This window comes from Hyperolius riggenbachi, chromosome 3 (genome assembly GCF_040937935.1).
Source record: "Hyperolius riggenbachi isolate aHypRig1 chromosome 3, aHypRig1.pri, whole genome shotgun sequence".
Taxonomy (NCBI): Eukaryota; Metazoa; Chordata; class Amphibia; order Anura; family Hyperoliidae; genus Hyperolius; species Hyperolius riggenbachi.
In genome coordinates, this window is record NC_090648.1 from 328,730,549 (window position 1) to 328,748,581 (window position 18,033).

General features: G+C 40.3%; 1 protein-coding gene across 4 annotated transcripts in view; it reads right to left on the reverse strand.

Moving 5' to 3' along the window:
- LRRIQ1 (leucine rich repeats and IQ motif containing 1) overlaps nucleotides 1-18,033 on the reverse strand; it is a 259,065-nt gene that overhangs the window by 87,877 nt on the left and 153,155 nt on the right. For all 4 annotated transcript variants that reach the window (XM_068276848.1, XM_068276847.1, XM_068276844.1 and 1 more), the window contains one exon: nucleotides 2,718-2,819. In XM_068276848.1, the coding sequence (XP_068132949.1) occupies nucleotides 2,718-2,819 (102 nt within the window). The remainder of the gene's footprint in view (nucleotides 1-2,717; nucleotides 2,820-18,033) is intronic.

Consider the following 18,033-nt stretch of genomic DNA (forward strand, 5'->3'; position numbering starts at 1 on the left):
GGCCCTTTGGAGCCTCATTGCTGTTAGGTGGTGTAAATGATACAGCTTTATGCCTTAGATGTCAATTTATTAAGCTCTCATCTTATTTAAAAATCTGTTTAAATTATTTTATTTATTTAGCCTAAAAGCAATATTGAGCTATTTGGCACACAGTTCAATACGACCTTAAGAACTATGACAAGCGGCACAAATCACAAATTATCAGAGCCAGACCAATATAGCTACAAAAGCAATTACACATACTAGTTACTAGCTTTACCACACTATGAGAACAAAATATAGTATTCAATATCATGCACAATATTAGACCTACTAATTTTCACAGGTATTAAGCATATGTATTGTCTTTTATCATTATTTGCAAATAGATATTATGTAATTTATTTTGATTCACATCTTGCATCCATGGATTTTGTTCTATCCTGTGAGTATTGGTATGTTGTGATTTGTAATACAAGCAAAGCAATGCTCCATAATGATATTACTACACTATCAAAAATCTGTCAGCTGTGTTATACATGACATACTGGGTAATATGAAATTACCCAGTGTTAGAACATGATATCATTAAACCCACCCAGAAATATAAATTCCATTTAAAATTGTAATTTCCCTCTGTACATTTATTATTATGTTTTATATAGCGCTGACATTTTCTGCAGAGCTTTTGCATTGTGTATATAATCAGCTCAGGGGAGCTCACAATCTAATTCCTACCACCGTCAGTCATTGTCTTAAGGTCCTTTTCCACTCGCAGTTTTGCTGATCGCTAGATCACCCCAATATCAAGTAAATCGCGGTGCTCATTTTCCAGTACTGCGTTTCATGTTTTGCAGAATCACGATTGCGCTACATTCCCGAGCGAGGGCAAATGTGCTTAGTGGAAAAAACAGCCTGCACAAGCGCAGGTGATTTGCGCATGCTATCAGGCTTGCTAGTGGAAAAGGGCCCTTACAGTATGTTCCTATTGTATTAAGACAAATTAACATTTAATGTACACCCTTTCGCTCTAGTGCTGGGCCCTTCGACAATATTGATGAAAATGCTGCTGGTGGCCACTCATCTTCGTGGACAAGCGCGGCTGCACTGTGCATGTGTGAGTCTTGGCTGTGCCTGCTCATACATGGAGGGGAGAGGGGTGAAGGGGGATCTGGGAAGCCTCTGGAGCATTTAGAGGCCTCCCTACTGAGGTAGGAATTTCGTTTTTTTTCCTATGACTTCAGATTTTATTTTTTTTAGAAGGGTTCAATTACAATTATCTCTTTTTCTGATTCTTTTCCTAATGACAAACACTGTACAATTTATTTATTTTTTTTGCTTGTATTTTGCTGTACTACTTAATCAGCCCTTAATGTTCCCCCATACAGTCAGCTCTTGCTCTCTCTGCTTCACAAGTATCATCAGTTATGCATTTTACTCCCTCCCCAGGGTGTTGGCACCAAAAATTATGCACTCACCACTTCCCCAATCCCCAATGTAGTCACCCCCCCCCCTCCACACACTCAATAATTTGCCTGATTCTTCCTCAGCACCCTTAATCCTGTGTTTACACCCTCCCAGTACACCCCATCCCCGAAGCATCCACAATCATGTGCACACTCCCTTCCAGCACACCCCCTCTCCCAGCACCTACAATTCATGTGCACTACCCCTCCCAGCACCCAAAATCATGTGCACACTCTTTCCCAGCACACCCCTCCCTCCAGCACCCACAGTAATATGCACACTCATTCCCAGCACACCCCCTCCCCTCCCAGCACCCACAATCATGTGCATGTTCCCCCTCAGCACACCCCCTTCCCCAGCACCCACCTAGAAACTGCCCTTTGGCTAGCTATACTAAGGGGCTATATAGCTACCTATACTGAGGGGGGCTACATGTGGCTACCTATACTAAGGGGACATCTGGGTAACTGGGGGCTGCCTAATATTAGAGTTCTCGAGCCTACGGGAGAGTGAAATGTTTAAACCCTCGCCCTGGGAGCGATTTAGCCTAGATACTGCCCTGGTGCCAGCTATAGATTATCATATAAAACACTTATTTTATCAGGACTACAGATCCAGACAGTAACACAAAACAGTTTATCACAAGGGTCCATTTGCACTGTGCACACTGTGTTGCAACACCATCACAATACAACGCTGCTGAAAAGTCACACTGCATGTTACATGTTGCAGTGCTACTATACAGTGAAGCCACTGCCACTGTAAATGCACACATTGCATGCTGTGCATTACTCTGTCCGAACTCCACACTGAATGTGAAAGCACCATTGATGCGATATTGTCTGTTGCGGTGGAACACAACTGTGACAGTGTGAAAGGACCCTAACAATGTAAAATAATAATAAGAAAAAAATATTCAGTTCAACTATTGCTTAGTGACAGTAGACTTTGATCCCCAACTAAAAACAGACATGTCATAGATACATACACACGTCTTAGACTCCCTGCAAATCCATTTTGCGATTCCGATTCGCAATTCCGATTTTCCCTGAATGCAATCAACAGAAAAACGGAAGAAAAAAAGTAGCATGCAGTAACAATTAAAAGTTGGAATTGGATGTAAAAACCGATTAAAAATCGGAATCGCATGCATTGTGCAGGGAGCCTAAATATTATTTACTGACAAGAATTAACAATTTTATTTATATCTTTTTAAGAAGACTTGAGAGACAGTATAGACATATTAGGGAGAAATATTCTCAGGTACTAACCTTGGAAATATGCTATTTTTGTTAACGGAGTCTTCTTTGGTGGTATTACAGGAGATTGTTTATTTTCATTATTTTTGAACAACGCCAGGCGCACAGCTGGGTCTAGATGAAAGAAAAGTGCATTCAAAATTAAAAGAGCATGATATGTTTTTACTCTTTAAAGGTTAAGTCACTCTTGCTAGGATGTATACGCCATGTGCAATGTCTTTGGGAGGAATACATTACCTTTAAGAATTGATCATGGTTTTAAAAGTTACAAACAGTAAACGCGAACAAAATGGCAAACAATACCACTCATGACCAAAGACAATTAAATTGAAAGGCATGTCATTTTCAGTTTGAGTACAATATAACACAAAAAGTTACTATTTATACTTCTATATACACATTACAATTAACATTATTCCCTCACAAGTTTATGATAAATAAGGTTTAAGCGATTTCTAAAAAGGAATAACAGTACCAATATGAAAACATGATACACAGAAATAACCTTAAAATAGTCTAAGCTTTGTACTAGCAGACACAAGACAAGATATACAAAAAGGCACATATACTTCAAAAATACCGTGCAAATTTAATACATCAATGCAAAAAAGATGTAGCTAAAAAATGGATCCTACAGAATTATGCAACTGAAGTTCTCTAATCAAGAATCAACTAAGTAGATGAAAATTTTTTGAAAATTTAGACTGTCATGCTTCTGAAACCTTGAACCAATTTTTTTTTTAAACTGTTTCAACTTCAAAGCATGTCTGTGCTATGATGCTTCTCATTTGTTTGAGAAATGCCTCTTTTCTGAAAGACTCCATTTGAAAACCACTGAAATCTGAACATGCGTTTAGGTACTGTAAGCATTTTGGATGTATTACTGTTTTTTATCATTGCATTAGCAGTCCAACCCTTTGCCATCATGATGACCTGTTAAAGATTAATTCTAACTTATGCTAAGGATTACGGTAATTCTGTTATAGAATGTTGTTTTCAAACTATACAAATATATCATATCATCCTGCTTGTAATGTATATGTTGTTAAGCAAATGAAGCTGCACAGCGACACAGCATGAATGACACAGTAAAGACCAATGAGTTACTGTATTAGAACTCTGCTTTTTGGAGTTTCTGTCCCTTTCCAAAGCTTTGACAGTCCTCATAGTTGACATCTTAAAGGGACACTTAAGTCAAACAAAAAAAATGAGTTTTACTCACCTGGGGCTTCCAATAGCCCTCTGCAGCTGTCCGGTACCCTCGCCGTCTCCCTCTGATCCTCCTGGCCCCGCCGGCAGCCACTTCCTGTTTCGGTGACAGGAGCTGACATGCTGGGGACGCGAGTGATTCTTCACGTTCCTGGCCACAATAGCGCCATCTATGTTGCTATAGCATATATCATATACCATATAGCAGCATAGAGGGTGCTAATGTGTCTGGGAACGCGAAGAATCACTTGCGTCCCCAGCCTGTCAGCTCCTGTCACCGAAACAAGAAGTTGCTGCCGGCGGGGCCAGGAGGATCGGAGGGACACTGTGAGGGTACCGGACAGCTGCAGGGGGCTATTGGAATCCCTAGGTGAGTAAAACTCATTTTTTTTGTTTGACTTAAGTGTCCCTTTAAGTTATTCTTGCTGAGGGAGATAAGACATAATCAGCAAAGTGCACCTGCTGTTTTATAGTACTCAAGAAATACAGAACACATATAGATAGGTAAACTGGTAGAGCTACCTACCTGAGTAAGTGTTGTAGTGGCTCTGTTGTTCCTCTGCACCGCCATATGGCATCATCTCGCGCAAGCTCCCGTTATTGTAAACAGTGGGGCTGATCAGCTGCTGTCAGGCTGATCGTTGTCTGCCAGCAGCTGATCACCACTGGCAGGCTGTTTTTTCTATTTATATGAGTAAATGTATTTATATAGTGCTGACATGTAACGCAGCACTGCACAGAGCCTTGTCACTTAAAGAGGAACTCCAGTGAAAATAATGTAATAAAAAGTGCTTCATTTTTACAATAATTATGTATAAATGATTTAGTCAGTGTTTGCCCATTGTAAAATATTTTAAATCCCTGATTTATATTCTGACATTTATCACATGGTGACATTTTTACTGCTGGCAAGTGATGTAGCTGCTACTTGCTGTTTTGGCATTCCCACAGTGCAACAGGGTTCACAGACAGGAAACTGCCAAGAGTATGTACTCAGAATTTCTTTGTGGGAGGGGTTTCACCACAACATCAGCCATACAGTGTCCCTTGCTGGTCTGTTTGTGAAAAGGAATAGATTTGTCATGTAAAAGAGGGTATCAGCTACTGATTGGGATAAAGTTCAATTCTTGGTCGAAGTTCCTCTTTAACTGTCCCTTGGAGGGGCTCACAGTCTAACCTCTGCCACAGGCAAATGCCTATGTATGTATAGTGATTGCATTTTAGTCTAGGGCCAATTTAAGGGGAAGCCAATTAACTTAACTGTATGATGATTTTTTAAAAAGATTTTTGTCTTTTTTAAATTAAAAAAAACTACAAATCACAGCAGCAACCAAATACCACCAAAAGAGAGCTCTATTAGTGAAAAGAAAAGGGGGTAACATTTATTTGAGTGGTAAGTTGTATGACCGAGCAATAAACCGTTAAAGTTGTGAAGTGCTGAATTGTAAAAAATTGCCTGGTCCTCAAGTGGTTAAACTCTGTAAATTAATAGCTTCACGATATACAGTATCTGTATTTAAAGTCTAAAATAATATTAATTAATGGCATATCCTAAGGCAGAAGTGTGAATTATGGCATCTGTGGGTTACCCAGTTTGCAGGTCAGATCAGGGCAGCATTTACTGTAGTTGTGTGTGATTGTCAATCAGTAGAGAAAGCATCCATGCACAGGATAATAAACGCCAGCTTTGGAGTGCAACTCACCATCCAGTAGGTAACAACTTTTGTAGACGAAAGAGTAGTGGTGCACATCCAGCTAAAACACCAATTTTATTGTTCCAATTAAAAATGCACTTCCAGCAATGACACAAGTCTTGTCCTGATGATGCGCCACACTTTATAGGGAGCGAAACAGTTGTAGACTGCTTAACTGCCTGTACCTTTCTCTGTCTTTTTTGGATTGTGTCATTGCTGGAAGTGCATTTTTAATTGGAACAATACAATTGGTGTTTTAGCTGGATGTGTACCACTACTCTTTCTTCTACTCAAGCATTTAGTTGTGTGCGAGTTAGATGTGGGCCAAGTGAGGCTGGAAAGTATTGCAGGTCGTGTCGGGAGCAAGTAGGGATTTGTAGAATGACTTTGTATGGCTGCCTGCTGTAGGTATTCCTATGCTGATTTTAATACTACTGTTTTTGCTTTAAGATTCAGCTTCATGGGTAGCTGAACTCTAGGTAGATCCGGTCTCTTGCATTGTTAGCGCTGGAGATGCTACCATGTAGCCGAATTCCAGGTTGTGGTGGAAGTGGTGGTGAATCAATCGCAAGAGTTCGTGATAGTGGTGGTGCAATTTGGCTACTAGGTTGCTGAACTCCAGGTTAATGGCAGTGGATAGCGGCTGCCTCAGTTTTAGGTGTAGGAAGGGCGTAGCTTAGTGTTGGGTGAAAGTAGGGGGTAGGTTAGTGTTACACTTAGATAGGGAAGAGTCTAGTGCAGGCATGGGCAAACTTGGCCCTCCAGCTGTTAAGGAACTACAAGTCCCACAATGCATTGCAGGAGTCTGACAGCCACAGTCATGACTCATAAAGACAAATGCATTGTGGGGCTTGTAGTTCCATAACAGCTGGAGGGCCGAGTTTTCCGATGCCTGGTCTAGTGTGAGGATAGGATAATATAAGCGGATAGTAGAATACCTGAAATAATACCAATATTCTACTATCGGCAACATCTCATGCACAATTTACCTTGAGTTGCTTTTAAATGTACTCGCTGGAGTGTGCCATCTGATCTTTGCTAGATTACTCTCTTTTGTTCTTTTGCATGCGCTATCCACTCAAAGCCCCTGCCAAAACTAACAAATCCTCATGTAAAGAAGTGTCTGCTCAGCATGCACCTGTGTGCAGGTTGTATGGAAAAAAAATGTTATATGACAACAGTGAAAAAAAACCAAAATGGGGGTTTCAGTGGAATTACAAATATCATAAAACCACAATTGTATTAATTACAATACAGATACACGAAATACACAGACACTAAAATCAAACATACACATATAGTTATGGTGCAAATTAATGGGAAAGCCCTTAATTATATGTATGAGAATAGGTAAATAAAACAAAAAAATCCCTGCCACAAAGAGCAAAAGATTATTAAAAACAAAAAAGTCTGCACCCAAAGTCCCGTTTTCAGACAGAAGCTCTTAACAATACTTAATTCTACTTCAGTGCAGGTATTTGATCTTCCACCACCACACCAAAATATGTGAATATGTTTACCAGCTCTTAAAGGGACTCCGAGCAGTGCAGAAACTATGGAAAGATGCATATCATTTTAAAGCTCTCTTTCTCCTCTTTCCAATGATATATAAACTGCCACCCTACGCCTTTTAGTTTTCGCTATTTTCGCGATTGAAATTGCCGCGGCCGCGATTTCAATCGCGAAAATAGAGAAAACTAAAAGGCGTAGGGCGACGATTTAGGTGTCTCCAGAAAGAGGAGAAAGAGAGCTTTAAAATGATATCCATCTTTCCATAGTTACACTGTATTACACAGGACGACTTTTTCCTAAAGTCAGCAGCTCCATTCTGCTGAATGGAGCTGCTGACACTGGGGAAAGTGTCGTCCTGTGTAATACAAGTAACTATAGAAAGATGGATATCATTTTAAAGCTCTCTTTCTGGCGACACCTAAATCGTCGCCCTACACCTTTTAGTTTTCTCTATTTTCGCGATTGAAATCGCGGCCGCGGCAATTTCAATTGCGAAAATAGCGAAAACTAAAAGGCATAGGGCGGCGGTTTATATATCATTGGAAAGAGGAGAAAGAGAGCTTTAAAATGATATGCATCTTTCCATAGTTTCTGCACTGCTCGGAGTCCCTTTAAGACCCAAATTACAAAGTCTTATCTCATATTATGGATCAACAGCAGGCATCCTCACCATCGTCCTCACATAACCAGGCTTATACTATTCATGAAATCCATCATATCATCACAAATTAAAAAAGCAATAGAGACTCCTCTAACTGTAGACTGTTGACATTTTATTGCACATTTAGGTGAAAAACTATATAAACCGTATAAAATGGAAAAGGGAATAATACAACACATGGGGGATGTGTGCGCAGTTATGGTGCCCTGTTTATATTGGTCAATGCCTTATCTCCAAATTGGGTCCCTGTAATTTGGACCCAGATGTAAGTTCTATTTCTTTTTATATGCTTTGTAACCTAAATGGTCCATAATATGAGATACGACTTTGTAAATTGGGTCTTAGGAGCTAGTAGGCATATTTGCTAATTTTGGTGTGGCGGTGGAAAACCAAATACCTGCGCAGAATAATTATTAGATATATGTATATGTTGCTAATTGGCTGGCTGTCTTGCTAAACTTTTTTGCTTCAGTAGTGCCTGATTCACAAACTTGAACCAAGTATGGAGCTAGTGGACTGTCAGTATATATGCATTGTTTAAAGGGCAATAAATGTGCCAGCATCCATATATCTAGCTCTACAGAGTCACTATAATTAAGTAAAATAGAGGAGACTGAATAGTCCAAATTCCTGTTGGTATGAGGTCAGAGCTATCCGATTATTAACACTTACTATAAGTGGTAGTGACAAAGGAAGAAAGTCATTACAGTATACTTTACTCTGTGACAAATGTACATCTTATATGTAAGTGTACATATGTAATTTAAAATGGATAGTCTTTTCTATTAGTGCGCCTTTAACTGCTTCGGGACTGCCTGCAGTAAAACTTTTGCCCCACTTGTGGCTGCTTACACCTGATGCAGCGTAGATTTTATTACACCGGCTCCCTTGCATGGGACACAATCCCCACCGGCACTAAACTCCGTTGTCTAAAGACAGCTGAGCTCTGAACCATGGTCAGGAGCCAATTAAATTACTTGTCTTATGCCCATTGACTTCAATGCAGTTGTCAAAAACTGCCCATATACTCTTCCCATATTTTCATCTGTGCAAAAATGTTACATTTTCACAAAAATTATAGTGTAAAGAAAATGGCCATATTTGCTCATCACCCAGAGGTAAAGTACTAGTTCAGGGGTCAAGAGCCATTTTGGCTGAGAGAGCCATAAACGCCACATATTTTACAATGTATTTCCGTGAGAGCCATACAATGTTTTAAAACTTAGACAGTGCGCATGTGCAGCAGAGGGCTCACATCCCTGTTGCCATGGTGATGTGTATACAGTTGATCCCCCGGGCAGCGGACGTGTCAGATATGTCTTCTGCTTCTCTTGGGTTTCAGCAACATCAGCAATTACCCAGAGAGCCAAACAGGAGAAATACTGACTAAGGCCTAGTGCACACCAGAACGGTTCTGTTGCGGTTTGTGATCCGCTTGCGGGTGTGGATCCGCTAGGGTAATGTATTTCAATGGGCTGGTGCACACCAGAGCGGGAGGAGTTTTGCAGAAACGCATACTCCCGGGCTGCTGCAGATTTTGGATTGCGGATGCGTTTCTGCCTCAATGTTAAGTATAGGAAAAACGCAAACCGCTCTGAAAAACGGCACTTCAGAGCGGTTTGCCAGGCGTTTTTTGTTACAGTAGCTGTTCAGTAACAGCTTTACTGTAACAATACATGAAATCTACTACACCAAAGACGCTTCACAAAACTGCAAAATGCTAGCTAACGCTACAGAAAAAGAAGAAAAAGTGTTTCAAAATCTGCTAGCATTTTGCGGATCTGCTAGCGGTTTTTGGTGTGCACCAGGCCTAACAGCTTGTACAATTAGCTAGTTGATTCACTTTGTAGGGTGTATTGCACTGCCACACTAAGCTGCGCTGCTTAAGCAGTGTAGCTTAATGAATCAATCCCTACTGATATGTCTGTGAGCCAGATGTAACCATCAAAAAAGCCACATCCGGCTCCTAAGCCATATGTTCCCTACCCCTGTACTAGTTTGATATATTTTTTTGCCTGCACCGGGGCTTTAAAGGCTAAAAGCAGAGTAAAGCCCTCTAAATTCATTATGGTAGCCACTAATGATCCAATCTTTTTCATCCAATCTTACCAAATCTATGTAGTATAAGGGTAAATTGAGTGAATATACTGAATGGATACTTCAGGCAGTTACCTTATATTACATAGAAATGGTAAGATTGGATGAAAAAGATTGGATCATTAAAGGTCACCCTTAGGCTTTTGATGATAGTGTCTGCCGATTGTTTGATCTCTACAGGCAATATCCAACATCATTCATCAAATTTTGAATCTGAAGTAAATGGCTGCGGTAGAACTTTGCAAATGAGTGATTTATACCCATCCACAATTAGAAGCCACATGCTTCTCTATTCCCTTTTTTCCTTATAGGGTATTATATATTACTCACTGGTGAAGAGAAACTGGTAGACTGTTGAATGACAAAAACTAATATTGGTTCAGATCAATATTTCAGTCAGAAAATTTACAAAAAAATTGCTGGTAACGAATTTGTTGTTAACAATACCACTTAGTGAAGAGCACATATGGGCACGTGTATACAACTATTTTTTTAACCTTTTTTATTTATTACAGCTAAATCTGCAGTGTGTCTACTTCCAGCTTTCATGGCAGCAGACATATTAACATCCTGTGTTTACAAATTAGCTGCTCTGCCGTGGCAGAGGAGATTCCTAAGCCGACACAGATTAGAGATCAAACTACAGTGGTGATTAGTCACGGAGGAGGGAAAAGAAGAACGGCTGAGCTCCCTAAATACATACAAGGTGCATGTCTCTATGTTTTCCTTCTGTCCTGTGCAAGAGTTCAGGCCCACTAGAATACTAGCCTTTGAGCTATGTCATAACAAACTGATGCTATAAAACAACATGATAAAATCTTTGAATGGACATAAGCTGTGGAAAGTCTTGAAGGTAAAAATCTGGCTAGTCAACAGGGGAGTGGACAGTACAGTTAAAAAAACAAAATCTGCAATACTTTCCTATATATACTGTCATGACACAGTGAAAAAGAAATGCAAATGGAAATACAATATTATGGGTACAGTTGTATTAAATTGTATTCCATATGCCACAATCATTATTATATGGGGAAGACCAAAAGCTGTCACACTGATCCGAAGCTGAAATCCCAACGCTGAAAAAGGTGACGGAAATATGGAGCTCAAGTGAGGTAATTTGTAATCCCCAGCAAAACTCTGATGCGTTCCATCTGTCTCTTAAAATATTAAATACATCTTGACAGACCAAAAGCGAATATAATCACATTTTATGCCCATTTTCCACTTTACTATACTTGCCTGCAGGATGAAAAGCTTGGTGGCTACAAATTGGGGCAAAGTTCTTCAGTAAATGATGTCACATAATGAAAAAGTTTATTAAGTTTAGTACAATAATAGTAAAGGAAAGAATACTTAATTAATTAAGAAGATATTATACATTCATCTATAGTCCCTGTCTAAATGTTGTATACACAGCAAATCTGGCTGCATCTAAAGAAAAACATCCACAAGGCACGATGAGCTGTATTTGTTAGGTGTGGGGAAATGATGCCTTGATCCAGTAAGGGATATATTTCCTGCCCTGGTGGCTTTGCATTCCTCTAGATTAGGGGGCAGTGAGGCTGAACTTGATGGTCATGTCATTTTTTTTCAACCTAGGTACCCATGTAGTTCTGTGACGTTTTTACAGGGCTGAGCAGTTGGTTGATCCATTTGAATTTAATAGCAGTTGCAAAAGTTTGTAATATTGCCCTCAGTGTACCTCCAGAGGGGATAGACTCTCTATTAGAGTAGACTCATGGTTTATCCAGAACTCTATCAACTGGCAGTCTCAATCAACCAGCAGGTCATGGGGGAGCCATGGGGACATAGCTCTCTAAGTTTGCAGACCAGCGCGCATCAGAAACTACTTATAAAAGCTCCAGACGCCGGTCCTCTTTACCCTTGCAGCTGCTGACTGTTCTGCTGCTTTCATATAGCTCCCAATGTGTTGCCGACCAACATCGGGTCATGTAACGCAGCGTGAACCGTACAGGGTGATGCAGCAAAGAATAAAGAGGACCGGAGTTTGGAGCTTTTGTAAGTAGTTTCTGTTGCACACTGCTCTGCATTTGCTCTGTGGGGAGAGGTAAGTGTAAAATTTAGACCTGGTTACTTGACTTCTCAAGCAACCTGTAAGAACACATACCCGTCATCAGGCAATCCCTACGTTGCCAGAAAAATGAGGCTTTACTGCACTTTGAATTTTTTACCTTTACTCATTTTAAATGCTTATAAAGGTGGCCACTAACGATCTAATTTCTAGCGTAAAATCGTTTGAGCAAATCAGAAATTCTGATCGGAAGTGAAATCGTTCACTACACCATCAACGAACCAATCTTTGCTTCCTATCTATCACAACCAACAAGCAAATCCAAATGTTGGCTTGACGAAATTCGGATGACTGATTTTATAATCGTATGTAATTGATTGTGCCCATCAACAGAGATTTACAACCAATCTGATCAGTATTTCTGATCGCTCTAACAATTTTTCGCTAGAAAATGGACCATTAGTGGCCACCTTTAGAGACTATCATGCTTACTGCTTAAAGACCACACTAAGTGATCTGAATATATTCTCTTAAAGTACCCCTGAACTGAGAGGGGTAGTTGGCACGCATGCTAAATTTTGCTTGCGGTGCTGTGCTGTAGTGCCCAGCACCATCCTCATGTCGCAGCTTTCCCAGGGGTCCCCGCAGTACTCAGTCGAAACCTTCAACTGGTACCGAACGTCAAAAGCGGGCAGGGGGAAGTGGCAGTTTCCTCTCCTGTTGCCCCTAGCAACACCCACGATCATGTTCTGCAGCTTTATCCTGGATCTGTTTAAAAAAAACCATCAGATCATAACTCACCTACTCCGCTTTCCAAGCGCTGCCTTTGCCGACCTGCCAGCTCCTCCATTCAGCCGCAGTGTGACTCGTAAGCACTGGCATCTTCACAGCAATGGCGCTGACCCGGAAGTACTTTGTATCAGTACTTCCGGGTCAGCGCCATTGCTGTGAAGATGCTGGTGCTTACGAGTGACACTGCGGCTGAATGGAGGAGCTGGCAGGTCGGCAAAGGCAGCGCTTGGAAAGCGGAGTAGGTGAGTTATGATCTAATGTTTTTTTTTATAAATATGGTCATAACCGCATAAGGAGTACTTTAAGAGTGGTCACTCATTCATTCTCCACTGAAATATGTGTTAGCTCACAAAGTCTACACCCAATCTTTGGTTTGATTTCTATTTGCAAGCAGGATTGTCAGTAAAGTTTAGCAAAGCAGGTGTACAAATCTATATGTATAGGTATGTGGCATTAGACAACATATTACTTGCTCTCCCACTGCAAAAAAACCCTGTGGGCATCAGTCAACTGAATCTTGTGGTTTCACCCAAGGCCACAAATACTATAATACTTACAAGAAACCTGAAGTGAGAGGCCCATAGAGGATTCAGTTACTCTTATTTTAACTATTCCAAAGGCTTAGCTGTTATTCTTGCATTTTGCCTTCTGCCATTTCTGACTCTTACCTAAAACAATCATACCACTTGTGCAATAATAAAAAAAAACAGTCTGCATACTCATCCTAGGCTAGTGATTTATAAATTGTTAAAGGCAGAAGATCAGCAGAGCAAAAGCTAGGAACATAGCAAATTTTAATGGGGAAATTTTCATGGTCCTTTCACTTTAGGTTTCTTTAAAGGGACACTGTGGCGAAAAATGGTAAAATGTAACATATGTTCAAACATAAACAAATAAGAAGTACGTTTTTCCAGAGTAAAATGAGCCATAAATTACTTTTCTCCTATGTTGCTGTCACTTACAGTAGGTATCAGAAATCTGACAGAAGCGACAGGTTTTGGACTAGTCCATCTCTTTATGGGGGATTCTCAGGGATTTATTTTCAAAAGCACTTAGTGAATGGCAATTGTTCTGTCCAACTGCCAAAAAACTGTAGCGAGCAGGGAAGCTGGCCAGCATCATTGTTTAAATCCTTTTTAGGGAAAACAAAGAATAAAAGCCTTTCTGAGAATCCCCTATGCAGAGATGGACTAGTCCAAAACCTGTTGCTTCTGTCAGATTTCTACTACCTACTGTAAGTGACAGCGACATAGGAGAAAAGTAATTTATGGCTCATTTTACGCTGGAAAAAAACATACTTCATATTTGTCTATGTTTGCACATATTTTAAATTTTACAATTTTCGCCACAGTGCTCCTAAAAAAAACAACAAAAAAAAAAACATTTAAGAACTATGTTTTCTTGTATCAAATCAATATATAAATAATGAACTGACTCTGTAAGTAATAAAACGTATTTTAGGCTGTGGTGTTGCAATGATGCAGTTACAGTTCTCTTCTGCAATGGTGTCCGTGATCTTTCAGGTTAATGTGAGGGTTTAAGAGTGAATTGCCATGTGATTGGGTAGACAGTAAGTTCGACCTTCAAAAAACTCTCAAAGCAGTTCTGAAGTAAAAAATTTACTTCGGGTTTTATACATACATATGTAAAGGGAAAGCTCTGCATTCCATAGAGCCTTCCTGTGCCTCAGTCTGTCTAGTCATTCCTGTGCCATCCCTGGTGGAAGCAACTTTAGAACTACTCTTGAGCTTGGACTCATGGGTGCGCAGTATTGGCTGTGAGTAGTTCCGAAGGCTGCCTCTGGATTACCAAGAGATACTTGATTTAGCTGGTTGAATAGCTTCCACCGGAGATGGCGCAGGGACGATGGAATGGACTGAGGACCAAATAAATGTGTCAGCCTCCTCTCACTTCAGGTGTGTTTTAAGGAAGGGTACTTTTTTCTGTCGTGTCAATATCACAAATATTCTAAGGTATCAAGAGCCTTCCCTCTACATTTGTATGTATAAAACATGAAGTACATTTTTCACTTCAGATTCCCTTTAAAGGGAACCTAAAGTCTTGTAAAAAAAAAAGTTTTACTTACCTGGGCCTTCTTGCAGTCGCCCTGTGTCTGTACTCAACTATCCTCCGGTCCCCACCATGGCTCAGTTTGATTTCGCGGACTGAGCTTGTTGCTGGTTACTGCACCTGTGCAGCCCTGGATACGCATGTCCTTGTTTTGTGCTCCCATCACCAGGACCATCCTCTGCAGGTGCAGTAGAGATTTTCTCATACTGCACCTGTGCAGGACACTCCCGGCAGTGGGAGAGCAAACAAGGATGCGGGCGGCCAGGGCCGCGCAGGCGCAGTGGCCAGCGACAGGCTTAGTCGGCAAATTGAAACTGAGCAGCGTTGGGGGACCAGAGGATTATTGAGTACCGGCGCTGGCACAGGATGACTGCAAGGAGCTGGTAGAAGCCCTAGGTAAGTAAAACTGGCTTTTTTCCAAAGACTTTAGGTTTACTTTAACCTGTTGGGGACCGCCGCATGTTGAATCAACGTCCGGCAGGTGGTGGTACCCTTCTGACCAGACGTTCATTCAACGTCCGCGATAAACCACCGCTCCCAACGCGATCGTGCGCACCCGGAGGGGGAGATTAAGCTGTCATATGACAGCTGGCATCTCCCCCTAGTGATCAGCAGATATTGCGTAAGGCTGCTGATCACGTGATCACTACGATCGCCGTCGGATCGTAGTGATCACTCTGACAGCGGCGGCGGCAGGGGGAAAAGAAGAGGATCCACTCACCTCCCTGCCGTTCCAGTGGCGATCAGCACCCCCCTCTTCTCTGGCCGGCATCTCTGCTCCGTCTGACGTCAGCGCCGAGTCCCGGCTTGATGACGTCATCAAGCCGCGACTTGACCTGAGCGTCATTTGGAGCGGAGATGCCGGCCGGAGAAGAGGTGGCTTCTGCGGCTCATCGCTGGAGCCTGGAAGGTAAGTGATGGATGCCAGCTACAGGGAGGACACTTTCCACCATGGGGGGGACACTGCCCAGCCAGCCACAGAGGGGATCCGGCCGCCCGACCACCCTAAATGCGCGCACCCCCCTCCACCGCAAAATGCCCTGGTCCTTAAGGAGGGTTAAGCGGCCAGTCCCGAAATGGTTAAAATAACTGGGATAGCAGAGAATACTTTTGTTGTTGTTGCAAAAATAGTGTTCCGTCTCCATTTCTAATACAACTTCTAAAAGGTTAAAAAATGGTTAAAACAGTTGTGTTGCTTTGACCCAGATGAGAAATCATTATGCACCAAACTATGAGACTGTTTACTCCTTACACCTATGATTTGTACTGTGCAGGTTGCATAATGCACACATTCTAATGTGTGAACTGCAATGGACACTGCGCATTATAACATACATATATAATTCAAAGCCTTCAAGCAGCGAGTTAGAATAACGTGATGCATTATAACACAGAGATGTCAACAGGCCCATAGCATTGCATGAGCCATAAGTTGACATGCAGAATTTTTCTGGAATGCGAAGGATATAGTGTGAATGCATCCGTAAGGTGGCCACACGCATTACAATTTTTTTTAATTTTAATTAAATTTGACCAATCTGATCCAATTTTTCAGTTAATTGGAGGTTTTGAAGAAATTGTAAGATCTAACACACACACAAGCATTCGAATTTCGGAAACAAAAAGATTGTAAATATAGAAAACCTGGTGGGATAGAAAACTCTTCCTGTATGGCAAAATTTCACTAAATAATGAACTTTTGATAATATTGTATTTTTATAGAACTACATTTTCCACTGTGACATTTATCATCATTTTCCATTTCTATACATCTATCAATATCTCATGCGATCATCATTTAGTCTTACAATTACCACTGATCACCACATTGCTACTTACAACTTCATGTACCACACTTTATTTTGCTAGAAACACTTAATTTCTGTTTATTAATTATGTAAATAAACCAAGGGCAATACAGTTACATATTATGACAATTCTACAAACAAAAACAAAACACAAATCTATATATATTAGTTTCACACTACATATCATAACATACTCTTTCCATCTTTTCATCACACACCATACAATTCTAGGTAAAGCTGATCTGAATTTTCTAACATGTCCAATTAAAAAACAAAACAAAACAAGAAAAATGGGAAATTTGATCAAAAAAACAAAAACAAAACAAAAACGTTTTCATTTTATGGTACAACCAATAATTTTAATCAAGCTGTGGTAAAATCAAACAGAAAAATTGTAACACGTGTAGCCACCTTTAGGGTGAACATATTTTCAGCTTACAGTAATGTTAAGAAGTAGTAACTGAGAATGAAAGTCAACAAGCACTTAATTGTTCAAATCCTTCAATCATCTCTTCTTAAAAGATCCTTAAACTCTCTAGATGAGACAACATAGTTCTAGTTGTTCTTCTTCCACCGGTTCCCAACTTCTGCCTGTCCAATGAAAGCTGTGCACACACATTGTACAACTTGGAGCCTCAAATAACATTACAACAACCTTATTTCAAAAAGTCACTGTTTTAAATTTAGAGGAAAAAAATGTTAGAAGCATGCGTATGTATTTATTAGTGACGTCGATCCTCATTGATAAAAACGTATGTCTATAAATATATTTTCCCTAAAGTGTTAAAATTAGGTTTCTTATAGGAAACCTGTACTTACTTTCAGATATTAGTACTAACTAGTGCACAGAGTACATTATCAATGTTTATAATGACTTTTTAAACTGGAATTGTACAGTATTTAGAATCTTACTCAATTTAAAATATATATTATTTTATCTTAAATATCAAATAGAAATAGTGTGTCATTAATAAGAAAAGGTTTATAAAGGCACACCATGCTTACATGCAAAAGAAACAAAAATGAGAATATCGCAACGTAACTCGAAGGAACTAACATGTCATGACCTTCAGGAGGGCTTCACATTCTTTCATGTGGGTTTAGCTTAGGGATTAGATGTGCAGTATTCATAAGACTGTACCATAATCCTGGAGCCTGAATCTCTGAAAACTTGAGGGGATGAAATCTAATGGAAAAGGCATGTTCTATATAGTTTGGTGGTGAAATAACAGAGTACTGAAATGCTGTGCTTTGAAAAGCTCCAGCGTTCTTTCAGAGAACATGCTGCCTTGCAAAGCTTTAAGTTCCTGTGGTGGTTTCCATTTGTGAACCTGGAGATGGCTTCTCTAAAAAGACAGGCTACTGTTTTAGATCATGTATGTAGCGTTACTATAATGATGTAATAAACATAGCTGGTTTATAAAAAATAGTTAAAACATTTTGGGATAAGTAA